The sequence below is a fragment of the Pelodiscus sinensis genome, unplaced genomic scaffold (assembly GCF_049634645.1).
Source record: "Pelodiscus sinensis isolate JC-2024 unplaced genomic scaffold, ASM4963464v1 ctg97, whole genome shotgun sequence".
Classification (NCBI taxonomy): domain Eukaryota; kingdom Metazoa; phylum Chordata; order Testudines; family Trionychidae; genus Pelodiscus; species Pelodiscus sinensis.
The window spans coordinates 228283-246112 of record NW_027465982.1 but is presented as its reverse complement, the minus strand read 5'-3'; the positions used below and the strand labels follow the sequence as shown (position 1 = coordinate 246112).

General features: G+C 65.7%; 1 protein-coding gene across 1 annotated transcript in view; it reads left to right on the top strand.

The window, feature by feature from the left end:
• Positions 1-17159, top strand: part of DNPEP (aspartyl aminopeptidase) — a 28011-nt gene extending 10852 nt beyond the window's left edge. Inside the window, 8 exon segments of the mRNA XM_075917672.1 lie at positions 1174-1251; positions 6832-6855; positions 6857-6916; positions 10036-10196; positions 10511-10550; positions 10798-10899; positions 14586-14753; positions 17055-17159. Coding sequence (XP_075773787.1) covers positions 1174-1251; positions 6832-6855; positions 6857-6916; positions 10036-10196; positions 10511-10550; positions 10798-10899; positions 14586-14753; positions 17055-17105 — 684 coding nt within the window. The 3' untranslated portion in view covers positions 17106-17159.
• Positions 17160-17830: the final 671 nt, after the last annotated feature.

Below are 17830 nucleotides of genomic sequence, written 5' to 3'. Positions count from 1 at the left end.
CCACGGGCCCTGGCCCAGCCTGGGCAGGTAACAACCCAGAGCGAGACAGGGCGGGAGGCGGGGACGGTCCCAGGCTGGGGGGCAGGCCTGGGGTGCTGGGCCGGTCTGGCTGGGCGGGGGCTGCCTGCCCTGGCTCCGGGGGCACCGTGGGGCCCGCGCTGCGCCGCGTCTCTGAGAACGATGAACCTTCGACTCCACGGCCCGGCTCAGAGTCCCCTCTGGCTGCGGGGGGGCAGGGTGGGGGGGCCCCGACGCACCGTCACTGGGGGCACCGCTCAGGCAGCCCCGAGAGCCAACTGGCTCCTGTCCTGCAGGGCAGCCATGCGCGCTGCTGGGGAAACTGAGGCACACAGCCAGCTCTAAGCGCTGCAGCAAAGTTCCCCCTGTGCGGCCGGGGGGCAAGCAGGCGGGTTGTAACGGTGCCGATCGCGCCTGGGGGTCCCTGCCGCTGGGCAGCCCCTGCAGGCCCCCGGCCCCCCGGCCCGCTCCCTCCTGGTGCGGCTGCCGCACGCTTCCCCTGGGGGCAGCCTCTGCAGCTCCCAGCGTGGCTGCCCCACAGCTGCCCTGAGGTCTCAGCCTGCAGCCCCCCCAGGCATCGCCCTTCCAGCCCCGCTCCCAACCCTGGGGTCCCTGCTGACGCCGCTGCCCCTCCCTGCAGCCCCCCCAGGCATCGCCCTTCCAGCCCCGCTCCCAACCCTGGGGTCCCAGCCTGCAGCCCCCCCCAGGCATGACCCTTCCAGCCCCGCTCCCAACCCTGGGGTCCCTGCTGACGCCGCTGCCCCTCCCTGCAGCCCCCCCAGGCATCGCCCTTCCAGCCCCGCTCCCAACCCTGGGGTCCCAGCCTGCAGCCGCTGCCCCTCCCTGCAGCCCCCCCAGGCATCGCCCTTCCAGCCCCGCTCCCAACCCTGGGGTCCCTGCTGACGCCGCTGCCCCTCCCTGCAGCCCCCCCAGGAATCGCCCTTCCAGCCCCGCTCCCAACCCTGGGGTCCCAGCCTGCAGCCGCTGCCCCTCCCTGCAGCCCCCCCAGGCATCGCCCTTCCAGCCCCGCTCCCAACCCTGGGGTCCCAGCCTGCAGCCGCTGCCCCTCCCTGCAGCCCCCCCCAGGCATCGCCCTTCCAGCCCCGCTCCCAACCCTGGGGTCCCTGCTGACGCCGCCCTTGTCTCTTGTTGCAGGTGCTGGGCGGCGCCTTTGAGGAGTTTATCTTCTCGCCCCGCCTGGACAATCTGCACAGCTGCTACTGCGCCCTGACCGTGAGCGGGGGCTGTTCCAGAACCCCCGGCCTGCACCTGTCCCGGGAGGGGGGAGGGGGGGGCTGTTCCAGAACCCCCGGCCTGCGCCTGTCCCTGGGGGGGAGGGGGGTTGTTCCAGAACCCCCGGCCTGCGCCTGTCCCGGGGGGGGAGGGGGGCTGTTCCAGAACCCCCGGCCTGCGCCTGTCCCTGGGGGGGGAGGGGGGCTGTTCCAGAACCCCCGGCCTGCACCTGTCCCTTGGGGGGGAGGGGGGCTGTTCCAGAACCCCCGGCCTGCGCCTGTCCCTGGGGGGGGAGGGGGGCTGTGTGACGGGCTGTGTCTGGGCACAGCTGCGGGCATCCGCTCAGGGCGAATTGCTCAAATCCGGGGCTCCTTACAGCTCCCCGACTGGTGACCTCTCCAAACAGGCCACACACCAGTCCCACAGAGCGCTTCAGCAACCTGCCTGAAGCCTCCCGAGCAAAACCCCTCCGACACCCCAGCAATATCCGTGCCCTAGATGGCCCCGGGCCTATACACAGGTGGGGGGTCCTAGCACCCAATCCCACCTACCCCGAACAAGTTCTGTCCGGTTCCAAGAAACCAGCCACAGATCCCTGGTCAATTTACCCTCTGGACCTTACCCACAAATCACGCTGGGCCAATCCTTTAGAATCTATATCTAAAGGTTTATTATTACAAGAAAGAAAAGCCGAGAGTAAGGTTATTAAAGTACAGTACGTTACATGCACCGAATCTCCCAGTCCTCGATGCAGGCTCTAGCAGAGATGTTGCAGCTGCTGGTTTAAAAGTCCTTATTGCACATCCTACGATCAGGATGGGTTCACAGGTCTTCCGGGCTCTTCAATCCCTGCAGTGCTGCCTCTGGGATGAAGTGCTGAGCTGAGAACAAAATGGCCTCGACCACATGGCCCCTTTTATTCCCTTCCTGGCCTCTTCTTGTATGCAGCAAGTCACCTGGTCAGAGGCCAAACTCTGTTTCCTGCTGGCTGCCCTCAGGTGACAAATCCCATTCTTTGGGTGTGTCCATAGCCTATTGAGAGTCATTGTCCCACAGGGCTTTGCTACTCAGCCTGTCCATAGCCATGCTTAACCACATTCACAGAAATATTCAGCTTCCACACAGATTACAGATTCCTACCTACACACACAGACATTATATACTCACATAAATAGTGTACATAAGATTAACAAACAATAATCTCCCATTCAATACCCCACATGGCTCCCCCCATACCAATTTCTGGGGCCAACACCCCCACCTAGGGGTGCAGCAGCGATCTGGCTGCTTCCCTCCAATTCGGTAACGTGACACCCCCAACGCAAAATTGATGCAGGAAGTGATGCCAGTAACCTCACTGAGGGCATCACAGGCCTCCCCCAACAAAATGGTGGCGTGCCTCAGTTTCCCTTCTTACACAGGACCTTCTGGCTGGAACCCTTTTTGTCCTGTAAGAAGTTCCAAGACCAGTTACAAGTGTTAACCACAAAATAGCAACATCACAATGTCCCCTTACATACCATCTGTCGTTTGGTACATCTCCAGACAGATTACATGGTATTTTCATAAGCTCATGCACACTGTATACCGTTACAATTCTCTGCAACAATAATCCATTGGTTACAAGAATTAACATCAGTAACAAGAACAATCCTATCTCAGGTGTATACTGAAATTCTCCGTCAGGCCCCTTCTCTGGCCCCACACCATTGCAGTTTTGGCCCCTCAGGTTTAAACTGCAAATCTTCTTGGCCAAAGCAAGTCCTGCCCCTCCCCCTTGTCCTCTGGGCCCCAGGCCTGAAACCTCTGGCCTGACCAAGACAAAGGGCTGGCTGGGCGTGACTCCCTGGCTCACAATGGCCCTGGAATTCTCCCCCTTCCCCCACTCAGTGGGGTAACAGCAGTAAGCTGTAGACTCCCAAGTCTCTCCTCTGTCCCTCTCTAACCTCTGTTTCCACATGGAACCAGATATCAACCTCCCTGATTGAGTATGAGTGTCCACTGTGTCCGGGGATGGGAGCTTAACTGCCATCTCCTGCATCCTAGGGAGAGTGACCACACAGCTGTTCTGCTCTGCATACTTAGCTACCCAGCCCTTCTCCTGAATCTGAGACACTAACTTCCCACTCTCCTCATTCACCTGGGAACAATCCTGCCCCACACACACTGACTTCCCAGCAAGCTGGTCACCCACAGTCACTGGGGGTATGTCTACACTACCCCGCTAGTTCGAACTAGCGGGGTAATGTATGCATACCGCACTTGCTAATGAAGCCCGGGATTTGAATTTCCCGGGCTTCATTAGCATAAGCGGGGAGCCGCCATTTTTAAATCCCCGCTGCTTCGAACCCCGTGTAGCGCGGCTACACGGGGCTCGAACTAGGTAGTTCGGACTAGGGTGCCTATTCCGAACTACCGGTACACCTCGTTTCACGAGGAGTACCGGTAGTTCGGAATAGGACCCTAGTCCGAACTACCTAGTTCGAGCCCCGTGTAGCCGCGCTACACGGGGTTCGAAGCAGCGGGGATTTAAAAATGGCGGCTCCCCGCTTATGCTAATGAAGCCCGGGAAATTCAAATCCCGGGCTTCATTAGCAAGTGCGGTATGCATACATTACCCCGCTAGTTCGAACTAGCGGGGTAGTGTAGACATACCCTGAGTTATCTCTGGCCCCTCAGGTGGCTTCACAGATAATCCCCTCTCAGGCACATAGACAGACCCACAAGAGACAGGGTCAGAGGCATCTTCACTCCCTGTGCAGCTCTCTAGATGGCTGTAAACGTCCACACCCTCATTAGGCACCAGAGTTAACACACCCTCATTCTCTCCTTGTGCGCGGGCTAAGGGGTCTCCCTGCTCCCACCGAGTAGCTCCCCCCTCTGCCAGCAACACAGCAGCATCAGGCACAATATCAGGGTCACCACTGTCTGGTCTCTGGGGTTCTGGTAAAACACTGACTGACTCTACCTGAGTCACCTCATCCCTCTCCCCAGCAGACACAAACCTTGGGCCACCCCCTTCCTGGGCCTTAGCCATATCCAGACCCAACTCTGGGACAACCACACTGCTCTCAGCCTTCACAGGCTGTGGGGCACCTTCCTCAGACACAGGAAGAAACTCTTCCCCACACACAGCCAGACAACCAGAGACAGCTTCTCCCTTGTCCCAACACCCCTGGCTAATCTCAGGCATACAGCTAGCCACTGGGACAGCTTCCTTTACTGCCCCACTGCTACTTCCACCAGCCAAATTGCCAGCTTGCACACACTGTGCTTCACACAAATCACTTTCAGCTTGTGCAGGTTCAATTCCACAAACCTCACCAGCCACCAGCTCCTCAACTAAAACTTCACTCTGGCCAGCCACTCCAGGCTGCCTCAGAGAAACACTTCCCTGACTTCTGGGCTCTTCTTGCCCTGGTTCTGATTCCAGCCTCACCTCTGAGGCCTCAGACGGGCCCTGACTCACAGGCTCACTGCCCCCCTGCACAGACACACAGCCATCTGCCACAGGCTCACATGTAGAGACACTTTCCCCTTGGTTACACGGAAACTGACCAGCTCCAGGAAACTTTCCATACCCACATGCACCCCCTTCCCAAACCTCCCTGTTAGCTACAGGTAACACAAAAGGTTTGCATTCACACATGCTTTGGGGTTGGGTCATCACATCAGCTGGGTAAAATACGTCTGCCATATCATAAGCACATCGCATACCCACAGAGTTATACATTGAACCTTCAGGAGGATACAGTCTCTCTTGTTCTTTTAGTCTCTTAAGCTGGAGGTCAAGTCTAGCATTTTCCTCCTTGGCTAGGGCCATCTTCTTTGCATGCTCTGCCCTTCTCTCTGCATACTCTGCCATTCTCTCTGCATGTTCTGCTTTTCTCATCTCAAGTTCCCGATCCATCTCCTGCTTTCTCTTAGCAATTTCTTCATCTGCCTTCCGCCTTCTTTCAGCAGCCTCCTTGGCTTGCTTCTGCTCCTTTTCATCCACATCTCTGGTTAATAACAGCACTACCAGATCTAGTTTAGAGGCCCTTTTCCTAAAGGCAATGCCTCTCCCCAAGCACAAATCCTTCAGAGCACTTTTGCTCAGACTCTCATATAGTTCCGGGATCATCGCAGCGGCTCTTTAATCAACCAAACTCTCAACACCAAAAATCAAATTTAGACAGCGTGGGGTCCTGATCCCAAAGCTCAATTGACCAAGATCTGTGGATCCTGCCGACTACGCCACTGTGACGGACCGGGCCGTGTCTGGGCACAGCTGCGGGCATCCGCTCAGGGCGAATTGCTCAAATCCGGGGTTCCTTACAGCCCCCGACTGGCGACCTCTCCACACAGGCCACAAACCAGTCCCACAGAGCGCTTCAGCTGCCTGCCTGAAGCCTCCCGAGCAAAACCCCTCCGACACCCCAGCAATATCCGTGCCCCAGATGGCCCCAGGCCTCATACACAGGTGGGGGGTCCTAGCACCCAATCCCACCTACCCCGAACAAGTTCTGTCCGGTTCCAAGAAACCAGCCACAGATCCCTGGTCAATTTCCCCTCTGGACCTTACCCACAAATCACGCTGGGCCAATCCTTTAGCATCTATATCTAAAGGTTTATTATTACAGGAAAGAAAAGCATGAGAGTAAGGTTGTTAAAGTACAGTACGTTACATGCACCGAATCTCCCAGTCCTCGATGCAGGCTCTAGCAGAGATGTTGCAGCTGCTGGTTTAAAAGTTCTTATTGCACATCCTACGATCAGGATGGGTTCACAGGTCTTCCGGGCTCTTCAATCCCTGCAGTGCTGCCTCTGGGATGAAGTGCTGAGCTGAGAACAAAATGGCCTCGACCACATGGCCCCTTTTATTCCCTTCCTGGCCTCTTCTAGTCTGCAGCAAGTCACCTGGTCAGAGGCCAATCTCTATGTTCCCTGCTGGCTGCCCTCAGGTGACAAATCCCATTCTTTGGGTGTGTCCATAGCCTATTGAGAGCCATTGTCCCACAGGGCTTCGCTACTCAGCCTGTCCATAGCCATGCTTAACCACATTCACAGAAATATTCAGCTTCCACACAGATTACAGATCTACACACACAGACATTATACACTCACATAAATAGCGTACATAAGATTAACAAACAATAATCTCCCATTCAATACCCCACATGGCTCCCCCCATACCAATTTCTGGGGCCAACACCCCCACCTAGGGGTGCAGCAGCGATCTGTCTGCTTCCCTCCAATTCGGTAATGTGACAGGCTGTTCCAGAACCCCTGGCCTGCACCTGTCCCTGGGGGGGGAGGGGGGCTGTTCCAGAACCCCCGGCCTGCGCCTGTCCCGGGGGGGAAGGGGGGCTGTTCTGGGTCTCCCGGCCTGCGCCTGTCCTGCGAGGGGGGGGAGATGTGCTGGGACCCTCGGCCTACGCCTGTCCTGGGTGGGGGGGGGGGGGGGGCTGTTCCGGAACCCCCGGCCTGCGCCTGTTTTCCTGCCATTCAGCAAGTGCTGAGGCTCCGTGGGTTCTGCCCCCCGTGGCCCCATTCCCAGCCCGGCTCCGCCCCATGTCCTCGCCCCTTCTGCCCCTGCAGGCCCTGATCGAGTCCTGCGAGGGCCCCTGGCTCCCTCTCCCAGGAGCCCAACGTCCGCCTGGTCATGCTGTACGACAACGAGGAGGTGAGTGGGGCTGGCTCGGCTCTCAGGTCCTGCCCACGCGCGGCCCGTCCGTCCCCGGGCGGGACCCCCCCCACAGTGCGGCAGCCCCTCCTCAGGGAGCCCCCCCCTCCAGCGCAGTGACCAGCCCTTTCCCAGGGGCCACTCCAGTGCAGCGACCCTGTCTTGGGGGCCCCTCTCCCCGGGGGTCGCCCCTCCGCCTCCGGGACGGCGCCTTTCAGGGCCTCCAGCCGCCTCCTCTGCCGTGAGCCCCTCGGGGGTCCCCCCCCTCTGGCCCCCGGGCCCCCTCCCAGAGGGGACAGCGCCCCCCTGCTCCCCAGCCCAGAGCGACCCCCGGCCAGCGCCCGGCAGGAGGGGCTATGGAGCTTTGAACCCAGCAAAGGATCCCTCAGGCCAGTCGCCTGGGCCCCCCGCCCCCCACATCTGAGTCTGCCCTGCAGCCGGCTGAGTCCTGCCTGCCCTGCCCTGCCCCCAAAACAGCCCCCGTCTCCCAGCCGAGCCCCAGTACCCCAGCAACAGCCCCTCCCCCGCCAGTGTCTCTCCCCAGGTAACCGGGTCGCCTGGGCCCCTCTTCTCCCCTCCCCCCTGTCCAATGTTCTCCCCTCGCTGATCCTCACGGCCATCGCCGACTGACACTAGCTACGAACAGTCACCCGAACAGGGCACCCGTGCCACAGACAGCGCTCCCAGTGACCCTCACGGCCATCGCCGACTGACAGTAGCTACGAACAGTCACCCGAACAGGACACCCGCGCCACAGACAGCGCTCCCAGTGACCCTCACGGCCATCGCCGACTGACACTAGCTACGAACAGTCACTCGAACAGGGCACCCGCGCCACAGACAGCGCTCCCAGTGACCCTCACGGCCATCGCCGACTGACACTAGCTACGAACAGTCACCCGAACAGGGCACTCGCTCCACAGACAGCGCTCCCAGTGACCCTCACGGCCATCGCCGACTGACATTAGCTACGAACAGTCACCCGAACAGGGCACCCGCGCCACAGACAGCGCTCCCAGTGACCCTCACAGCCATCGCCGACTGACACTAGCTACAAACAGTCACCCGAACAGGGCGCCCACGCCACAGACAGCGCTCCCAGTGACCCTCACGGCCATCGCCGACTGACACTAGCTACGAACAGTCACCCGAACAGGGCGCCCGCGCCACAGACAGCGCTCCCAGTGACCCTCACGGCCATCGCCGACTGACACTAGCTACGAACAGTCACCCGAACAGGGCGCCCGCGCCACAGACAGCGCTCCCAGTGACCCTCACGGCCATCGCCGACTGACACTAGCTACGAACAGTCACCCGAACAGGGCGCCCGCTCCACAGACAGCGCTCCCAGTGACCCTCACGGCCATCGCCGACTGACACTAGCTACGAACAGTCACCCGAACAGGGCGCCCGCGCCACAGACAGCGCTCCCAGTGACCCTCACGGCCATCGCCGACTGACACTAGCTACGAACAGTCACCCGAACAGGGCACCCGCACCACAGACAGCGCTCCCAGTAGGGATGTTAAATATCGGTTAATAGAATAGTTGTAGCTGCTGCTGCCCATCGCATGGCCCCGCCTGCCAGGCCGCTGTGACGGTGAGGGGGGTTCCCCCTGATCCTGCAGCCCTGTAGCAGCAAGGACAGACCCCACCAGCCAGTAGAACAGAGGGTGTGACGGCGCGTTGGGGTTTCCCCGCCTCCTGCACCCCCAAAGTGGCACGGACAGACCCCACCAGCCAGTAGAACAGAGGGTGTGACGGCGCGTTGGGGTTTCCCCGCCTCCTGCACCCCCAAAGTGGCACGGACAGACCCCACCAGCCAGTAGAACAGGGGAGTTTATTGCCTCTCCAGGGTACAGCCCAGCACAGATGGAATCTGGTTCCAGGGCAGGCCTAGGATGCCTCAGCCCCCTTGAGATGGGGGAGCCTGGGCCCCTACAAATCTAGCCCCCTCCCATGTCTGTTCTCCTCCTGCTTCCCCGCCGGCAACAGCCTCCCCCCCAGCCAGGTGCTGGTCTCCCCCCCTCCCTTTGTCTCTCCCTGGGAGCTGAGCCTGGGTGTCTGGGTCAATCCACATGTGGGCGAGTGTGAGAATCTCCCATTCCCAGGTCGCAGAGCAGACAGCACCCCCCCCCGCCGCAGCTCAGGGCTGCTCTTGCTCACGTGGCTGCAAACAAAACCCTTTGGCCTTCCAGGCCAGGCCCACCGGGTCCCCTCTGCCTCCCACAGCCCCTGAGCTCCGAGTTCCCCCGAGCGAGGCTCCGGGGCAGGCAGTGTCCGCGGGGACGCAGCGGGGCCCAGCCCGGGAGGCCTCGTCTGGCCTGGTCAGCTGAGCTCAGCCCCACTGCAGTGACCCCACTGACCCCGGCTCCTCCCCCGAGACAGCCGGGACCATTCACCTCCGTGTCTGTCAGCCGCCCAGATGCAAACCCCCCAGGAACTGAGGCGCAGGCTGGGGTGTGAAAACATCACCCAGGGTCCTACCATCACCCTGAGGAACGTTCTGATATAAAAGGAGAGCCTGGGGCTATGGGGCGAGAGTGGGGAGCACCGGCAGAGTGGGGGGGGCCAGGGCTGGGGCTGTGGGGCGGGCGTGGGGGGTACTGGCAGAGCGGGGGGCCCAGGGCTGGGCGGAGTGGGGGGGGCCAGGGCTGGGCGTGCTGGGGCTGTGGGGCGGGCGTGGGGGGCACCGGCGGAGCGGGGGGGTTCCCGGGGCTGGGTGGGCTGGGGCTGTGGGGCGCACCGGCGGAGCGGGGGGATTCCCGGGGCTGGGGGGGCTGGGGCTGTGGGGTGCACCGGCGGAGCGGGGGGGTTCCCGGGGCTGGGCGGGCTGGGGCTGTGGGGCGGGGGGGTCCCAGGGCTGGGGCTGTGGAGCAGGCGTGGGGGGCACTGGCAGAGTGGGGGGGTTCCCGGGGCTGGGCGGGCTGGGGCTGTGGGGCGCACCGGCGGAGCGGGTGCGCTGCAGTAGCCAGGGGTTCAGCCCCTCAGCGAGGCGTAGCAGGAGGCCACCGTGGCAGCCGTGGGGGGAGGCGTGTTTGAGGAGGGGGCTCTGACTGGGCGTGGGCTGTCGTTCCCGGGGGGAGGCCTGAGGCCGTGCTGATGGGCCCTCCCTGCAGGTAGGCTCAGAGAGCGCGCAGGGTGCCCAGTCGCTGCTGACCGAGCTGGTGCTGCGCCGCATCTCGGCCGCGCCCCACAGCCCCACGGCCTTCGAGGAGTCGCTAGCCAAGTCCTTCCTGCTGAGCGCCGACATGGCCCACGCAGTGCACCCCAACTACCTGTGAGTGAGCGGGGCCGCGGGGCAGGGAGAGGGGCCGGGGGCGGGGAGAGGGGCCGCGGGGTGGGGAGCAGGGCCGCGGGGCGGGGAGAGGGGGCGCGGGGTGGGGAGCAGGGGCGCGGGGTGGGGAGCAGGGCCGCGGGGCGGGGAGAGGGGCCGCGGGGTGGGGAGCAGGGCCGCGGGGCGGGGAGAGGGGCCGCGGGGTGGGGAGCAGGGCCGCGGGGCGGGGAGCAGGGGGCGCGGGGTGGGGAGAGGGGCTGGGGGCGGGGAGCGGGGCCGGGGGCCGGCCTGGCAGTAACACGCAGCCCCTCTTGCAGGGACAAGTATGAGGAGAATCACCGGCCGGCCTTCCACAAGGTGAGCATGGCCCCCCGCCGAGCCGGGCTCTTCGCCTGCGGGGCAGCCCAGAGCTCCGTCTGCCCAGCGCCGGGCGCCCCCACGGCTGCTCTGAGCCCCCCTCCACCAGTGCCGGGCCTCCTGGGGGATGGAGGAGGGCATCGCCCCGCCGTGCCCAGTGCCTCGCCCCGCGGCTTGGCCTGCCCGGCTGGGGCACGGCGGGGAGGGGGCTGGGGATCCGCACCAGGCTGAGTCTGGGTTGGCGCAGGGCCCGGTGATCAAGGTGAACAGTAACCAGCGCTACGCCTCCACGGCCGTCACCGAGGCAGTCATCCGGGAGATCGCGGCCCGCGTCGACGTGCCCCTGCAGGTAAGCGCCGTGCTCACGGGTCCCGCCACGGTCACTGGCAGGTCGGGGGGCCAGGCGACCCCAGCTCCCTCTGCCCCCTGCACTGAGGCCAGCTGTATCAGCCCCCTCGGGGGCCTTTATCTCCCTGGGGTGCAGGGCTGCAGGGCAGTGTCTGCAGTGAGGCCGGGGGCCCTGGGGGTGCAGGGCTGCGGGGCAGTGTCTGCAGTGAGGCCGGGGGCCCTGGGGGTGCAGGGCTGCGGGGCAGTGTCTGCAGTGAGGCCGGGGGCCCTGGGGTTGCAGGGCTGTGTGACGGACCGGGCCGTGTCTGGGCACAGCTGAGGGTGTCCGCTCAGGGCGAATTGCTCAAATCTAGGGCTCCTTACAGCCCCCGACTGGTGACCTCTCCACACAGGCCACACACCAGTCCCACAGAGCGCTTCAGCTGCCTGCCTGAAGCCTCCCGAGCAAAACCCCTCTGACACCCCAGCAATATCCGTGCCCCAGATGGCCCCGGGCCTCATACACAGGTGGGGGGTCCTAGCACCCAATCCCACCTACCCCGAACAAGTTCTGTCCGGTTCCAAGAAACCAGCCACAGATCCCTGGTCAATTTACCCTCTGGATCTTACCCACAAATCACGCTGGGCCAATCCTTTAGAATCTATATCTAAAGGTTTATTATTACAAGAAAGAAAAGCCTGAGAGTAAGGTTGTTAAAGTACAGTACGTTACATGCACCGAATCTCCCAGTCCTCGATGCAGGCTCTAGCAGAGATGTTGCAGCTGCTGGTTAAAAGTCCTTATTGCACATCCTACGATCAGGATGGGTTCACAGGTCTTCCGGGCTCTTCGATCCCTGCAGTGCTGCCTCTGGGATGAAGTGCTGAGCTGAGAACAAAATGGCATCGACCACATGGCCTCTTTATACCTCCTTCCTGGCCTCTTCTTGTATGCAGCAAGTCACCTGGTCAGAGGCCAACCTCTATGTTCCCTGCTGGCTGCCCTCAGGTGACAAATCCCATTCTTTGGGTGTGTCCATAGCCCATTGAGAGCCATTGTCCCACAGGGCTTTGCTACTCAGCCTGTCCATAGCCATGCTTAACCACATTCACAGAAATATTCAGCTTCCACACAGATTACAGATTCCTACCTACACACACAGACATTATATACTCACATAAACAGTGTACACAGGATCAGAAATCAACAAGCTCCAATTCAATACCCCACATGGCTCCCTTTATACCAATTTCTGGGGCCAACACCCCCACCTAGGGGTGCAGCAGCGATCTGGCTGCTTCCCTCCAATTCGGTAATGTGACAGGCTGCCAGGCAGTGTCTGCAGTGAGGCCGGGGACCCTGGGGGTGCAGGGCTGCCGGGCAGTGTCCTCCTGCAGCCCGAAGCCAAGCAAGCCGCCCCTCAGGACTGAGCTGCTCCCTTCCCCTGGCCCGACCCCTTGTCTCAGCCCCCTGCAGCGATGCCCTCCTCCGGCTGCCCAGTGTGTCCCGGGCTAGGGGAGAGCCCTGTGCTGCCCTCGGCCTGGGGTCCCTTGGCTGCAGCGCTTCCTGCAGGGCGAGGGGCTGTGCCTTCCAGCCGCATCCCTGCTGGTCCCCAGGGCAGTGTCCCGGCAGCCCTGCCCGGCCCAGCCCCGTGCCAGGAGAGAAGTGCCACGCAGAGAACGCACACACGGGATCTTCCAGGGGAGAAGGCCACAGGCCACGTTTATTGAGAATCCAGTAGAAAAACAGATGGCGTCTGCTTCAGAGAGAGAAACTCCCCCCGCGCACACACACACGCACGCGCTCACACACACGCGCGTGCACACACACACACACGTGCGCACACACACACACACGTGCGCGCACACACACACGTGCGCACACACACACGCACACACACAAAACCTTGTTGCTTGAAGTTCCCAGTGGGTTGCTCGCAGTATCTCACTGGCCAGGCGGGTTAAGAGTGGGGGGTCCCGGTCTGGGCCGACACTCCGCGCTTGACAAGACGAGCCCCGCAGATCCGTGCAAGGCCCCCGACTTCTGTAGGATTTTTCTCCCATCAGGTCTGTGCATTTTGCTTCATCGGCTCTTACTCAATCCCCATCTGTTCTGCTTAGCGGCTGTTTATCTGGGAGTTAGTCTGGACTCCGCCATGGCTGTGGGTGTCTCCTCCCCGTGTCAGCTCAGGGCTGTCGTGTGTGTAGCGGCCCTTGCTCCTTAACACGCCAAGGCCGCCCACGCCCCTCCCTCGCTCTGCTTTGTGTGGGGCCCAGTTTGTGGGGCCTTGATGCCTCTGAGTCTTCCAGCCCCTCGCTTCCCTCATCCGGACTCTGGAACTGCTGGGCTCCAAGCTGTTACCTCTCCAAGCGCTCACATGCCCCCGCCCCCCCGAGCTCCTCGCACAAAGCTCCTGCGGGTGCAAACGTTTAATTTGTCGCTTCTCTTTCCTTTGCCTCGCCACCCGTATTCCGACTGCCCCCGAGAGCCACAGCACGGCCCCGCCGCCCCCCGCTGCCCCCCACGGCCCCGCCGCCCCCCGCTGCCCCCCATGGGCCCTGCTGCCCCCCGCTGCCCCCCACGGGCCCTGCTGCCCCCCACGGGCCCTGCCGCCCCCCGCTGCCCCCCAGGGGCCCTGCTGCCCCCCACGGGCCCCGCCGCCCCCCGCTGCCCCCCACGAGCCCTGCTGCCCCCCGCTGCCCCCCATGGGCCCTGCTGCCCCCCGCTGCCCCCCGCCGCCCCCCACGGGCCCTGCTGCCCCCCGCTGCCCCCCGCCGCCCCCCACGGGCCCTGCCGCCCCCCGCTGCCCCCCATGGGCCCTGCCGCCCCCCGCCGCCCCCCACGGGCCCTGCCGCCCCCCACGGGCCCCGCTGCCCCCCGCCGCCCCCCACGGCCCCGCCGCCCCCCGCTGCCCCCCACGGGCCCTGCCGCCCCCCGCTGCCCCCCACGGGCCCTGCCGCCTCCCGCGGGCCCTGCCGCCTCCCGCGGGCCCTGCCGCCTCCCACTGCCTCCCGCGGGCCCTGCCGCCTCCCACTGCCTCCCGCGGGCCCTGCCGCCTCCCGCGGGCCCTGCCGCCTCCCGCGGGCCCTGCCGCCTCCCACTGCCTCCCGCGGGCCCTGCTGACCGTTCAGATACAGACACACGCAGTCTGTCCGCCGGGTCGTTGCAAGGGGCGGAGGAGGCTGGTCCTGCCCGCTCGCCAGAGAAGGGCGCCCGGCAGCGCTGAGCTGTTTAACGCCTATTCGCACACTCCCCAGGAGCACATTGCACAGCTCTGGGCCACGGGGCTGGCAGGGCCTGGGGGACATGCCTCAGCCGTGGGGCCTATGCTGCTGGCCCCACGGCTTACAGTCCCTGGGGGCCCCATAGAGCTGGCTACAGAGCTCAGATCCCTCCAACCCCCAGCTGAGGGCTGACAGGGTGGGGGCAAGGCACCCCCCATACTCCAGGGACTGGTTCACCCAGCACCCCCTCTTCCATGCGGCCCCTCACTCCGCATTGGCCCAGGGCTTTCCATGGCAAGGGACACCCCCCTATGGCCACCCTACTCCGGTGGCCCCTCCCTGGGGCCCGAGATTCCTGGGGGGCAGCGCTGAGGGGCTCACAGCCTGCGTGCTGGGCCCTGGAGCGGCCCAGTCGGTACCCGTGGGTACCGGAGCCCGGCCTGCCTGGGACTGCTCTCCCACCTGTGCGCTTTGCCCACCCAGGAGTTCATGGTGCGCAACGACGTGCCCTGCGGCACCACCATCGGGCCCATCCTGGCCGCCCGCCTGGGCCTGCGCGTGCTGGACATCGGCTGCCCGCAGCTCGCCATGCACTCCATCCGCGAGATGTGCTGCACCTCCAGCGTGGGGCAGAGCCTCGCCCTCTTCCAGGTGAGCCGCCCGGCCTCCCGCCCCCGATTCCCCCCGGCCTCCCGCCCCCGATTCCCCCCGCTCGCGGCCTCCCGCCCCCCGATTCCCCCCGCTCGCAGCCTCCCGCCCCCCGATTCCCCCCGGCCTCCCGCCCCCGATTCCCCCCGCTCGCAGCCTCCCGCCCCCCGATTCCCCCCGGCCTCCCGCCCCCGATTCCCCCTGCTCGCAGCCTCCCGCCCCCCGATTCCCCCCGCTCGCAGCCTCCCGCCCCCCGATTCCCCCCAGCCTCCCGCCCCCGATTCCCCCCGCTCGCAGCCTCCCGCCCCCCGATTCCCCCCGGCCTCCCGCCCCCGATTCCCCCCGCTCGCAGCCTCCCGCCGCCGATTCCCCCCGGCCTCCCGCCCCCGATTCCCCCCGCTCGCGGCCTCCCGCCCCCCGATTCCCCCCGGCCTCCCGCCCCCGATTCCCCCCGCTCGCGGCCTCCCGCCCCCCGATTCCCCCCGGCCTCCCGCCCCCGATTCCCCCCGCTCGCAGCCTCCCGCCGCCGATTCCCCCCGGCCTCCCGCCCCCGATTCCCCCCGCTCGCGGCCTCCCGCCCCCCGATTCCCCCCGGCCTCCCGCCCCCGATTCCCCCCGCTCGCGGCCTCCCGCCCCCCGATTCCCCCCGCTCGCAGCCTCCCGCCCCCCGATTCCCCCCGGCCTCCCGCCCCCGATTCCCCCCGCTCGCGGCCTCCCGCCCCCCGATTCCCCCCGGCCTCCCGCCCCCGATTCCCCCCGCTCGCGGCCTCCCGCCCCCCGATTCCCCCCGCTCGCGGCCTCCCGCCCCCCGATTCCCCCCGGCCTCCCGCCCCCGATTCCCCCCGCTCGCGGCCTCCCGCCCCCCGATTCCCCCCGCTCGCAGCCTCCCGCCCCCCGATTCCCCCCAGCCTCCCGCCCCCGATTCCCCCCGCTCGCAGCCTCCCGCCCCCCGATTCCCCCCGGCCTCCCGCCCCCGATTCCCCCCGCTCGCGGCCTCCCGCCCCCTGATTTCCCCCGGCCTCCCGCCCCCGATTCCCCCCGCTCGCGGCCTCCCGCCCCCGATTCCCCCCGCTCGCGGCCTCCCGCCCCCCGATTCCTCCCGCTCGCAGCCTCCCGCCCCCCGATTCCCCCCGGCCTCCCGCCCCCGATTCCTCCCGCTCGCAGCCTCCCGCCCCCCGATTCTCCCCCCGCTCGCAGCCTCCCGCCCCCCGATTCCCCCCGCTCGCGGCCTCCCGCCCCCCGATTCCTCCCGCTCGCAGCCTCCCGCCCCCCGATTCTCCCCCCGCTCGCAGCCTCCCGCCCCCCGATTCCCCCCGCTCGCGGCCTCCCGCCCCCCGATTCCTCCCGCTCGCAGCCTCCCGCCCCCCGATTCTCCCCCCGCTCGCAGCCTCCCGCCCCCCGATTCCCCCCGCTCGCGGCCTCCCGCCCCCCGATTCCCCCCAGCCTCCCGCCGCCGATTCCCCCCGCTCGCAGCCTCCCGCCCCCCGATTCCCCCCGGCCTCCCGCCGCCGATTCCCCCCGCTCGCGGCCTCCCGCCCCCCGATTCCCCCCGCTCGCGGCCTCCCGCCCCCGATTCCCCCCGGCCTCCCGCCCCCGATTCCTCCCGCTCGCAGCCTCCCGCCCCCCGATTCTCCCCCCGCTCGCAGCCTCCCGCCCCGGATTTCCCCCGCTCGCAGCCTCCCGCCCCCCGATTCTCCCCCCGCTCGCAGCCTCCCGCCCCGGATTTCCCCCCGCTCGCGGCCTCCCGCCCCCCGATTTCCCCCGCTCGCGGCCTCCCGCCCCCCGATTCCCCCGCTCGCAGCCTCCCGCCCCCCGATTTCCCCCCCGTGCCCAGCCTCCCTCCCCATTCTCCCTCCCTGCACCCCTATTCTCTGCCCCCCTGTGCCCAGCCTCCCTGCCCCCCAATTCTCCATCCACCTGCCTCCCATGCCTACTCCCCCCGATTCTCTGCCCCAGCCCCCAGGCCTGGCCCTTCACACCCCGATTCTCTGTCCTCTACCCCCTGTGCCCAGCCCTCTGCACACCCCACTGTTAGCCCCCGCACCCCAATTCTGTCCCCTGCCCCGCCCCCGCCCCGCTGCTGGGTCCTGCTGCCCTGACCTCCCCTTATTCTGCCTGCTCCGGCCCCTCCCTGGCCGGTTGCATCCCTGAACGGTTGCCACGGCAACCCGCAGTGGCCTTGAGTCAGTGGTTGGTTACTGTGGCAACATCATCCGGCACTAAGTGACTAGCTGGCTGCCATGGCAACGCTTGTGTAACTGAAGGGGGGCGCTGGTGACCTGATCTCTGCTTCTCTCCCTCCAGGGCTTCTTCCGCCTGGTCCCGGAGGTGAGCCGCAGCCTGCTGGAGGGCTGAGCCGGGCCCCCATGACCCGCCCCCCGCGGGGCTATTAAACGCATTCGCCGTTCACCGAGTGTGGCTTGGGGGGCAGGAGCGACGTCACGGGGCTGCGAACTTCCCCCAGGAGTGCCCGCGGGGGAGCTGCCAGCGCCTCTCTGGGCCAGGTTCACCCAGCGGCCTTGGCACCCGGGCGCCTGGAGCCCTTGGGCTGGCCGGCCCCCACCCCCACCCCAAGCCGGGCAAGAAACGGGCCTGATGCACTGGCTGCAACTCGAGGGGGCTCTGGCTCCCCCGGCCTGCCTCTGGGCACGCTGGCCTGTCCCCTTCCTGGGGGCTGGGAGCTCCCCACCCCCAACCCAGGGGCATCTGTGCATCAGCAGCTTCTCTGGGGGGGCTGGGGCAGGTCGCTGGCCAGTGTGTGCAGGGCTCAGCCTGGGACCTGCCGGCCTTGCAGCCGGGGACTCTGGAACCTACTGATGGCAGTGAAAGGACACATTGCTTGCTGCTGATCCTTTCGACAGGCGCCTCCAGCTGCGGACGGGCTGCAGGGGGTGGCCCGGTGGGGGGAGTGAGGGAGCAATGGGAGGGGCCCTGGGGTGCTCTGGGGGGAAATGGGGACTCTGGCCGGGCTGCATGGCCAGAGAGCTGAGTGGGGATGGGGATGTCTCTGTCCAGCTGGCCTGGGAGCCAACCTGGCCCCCTTGTCCGTATCTGCCAGCCCTGGCTGTGGGGGCAGGGCG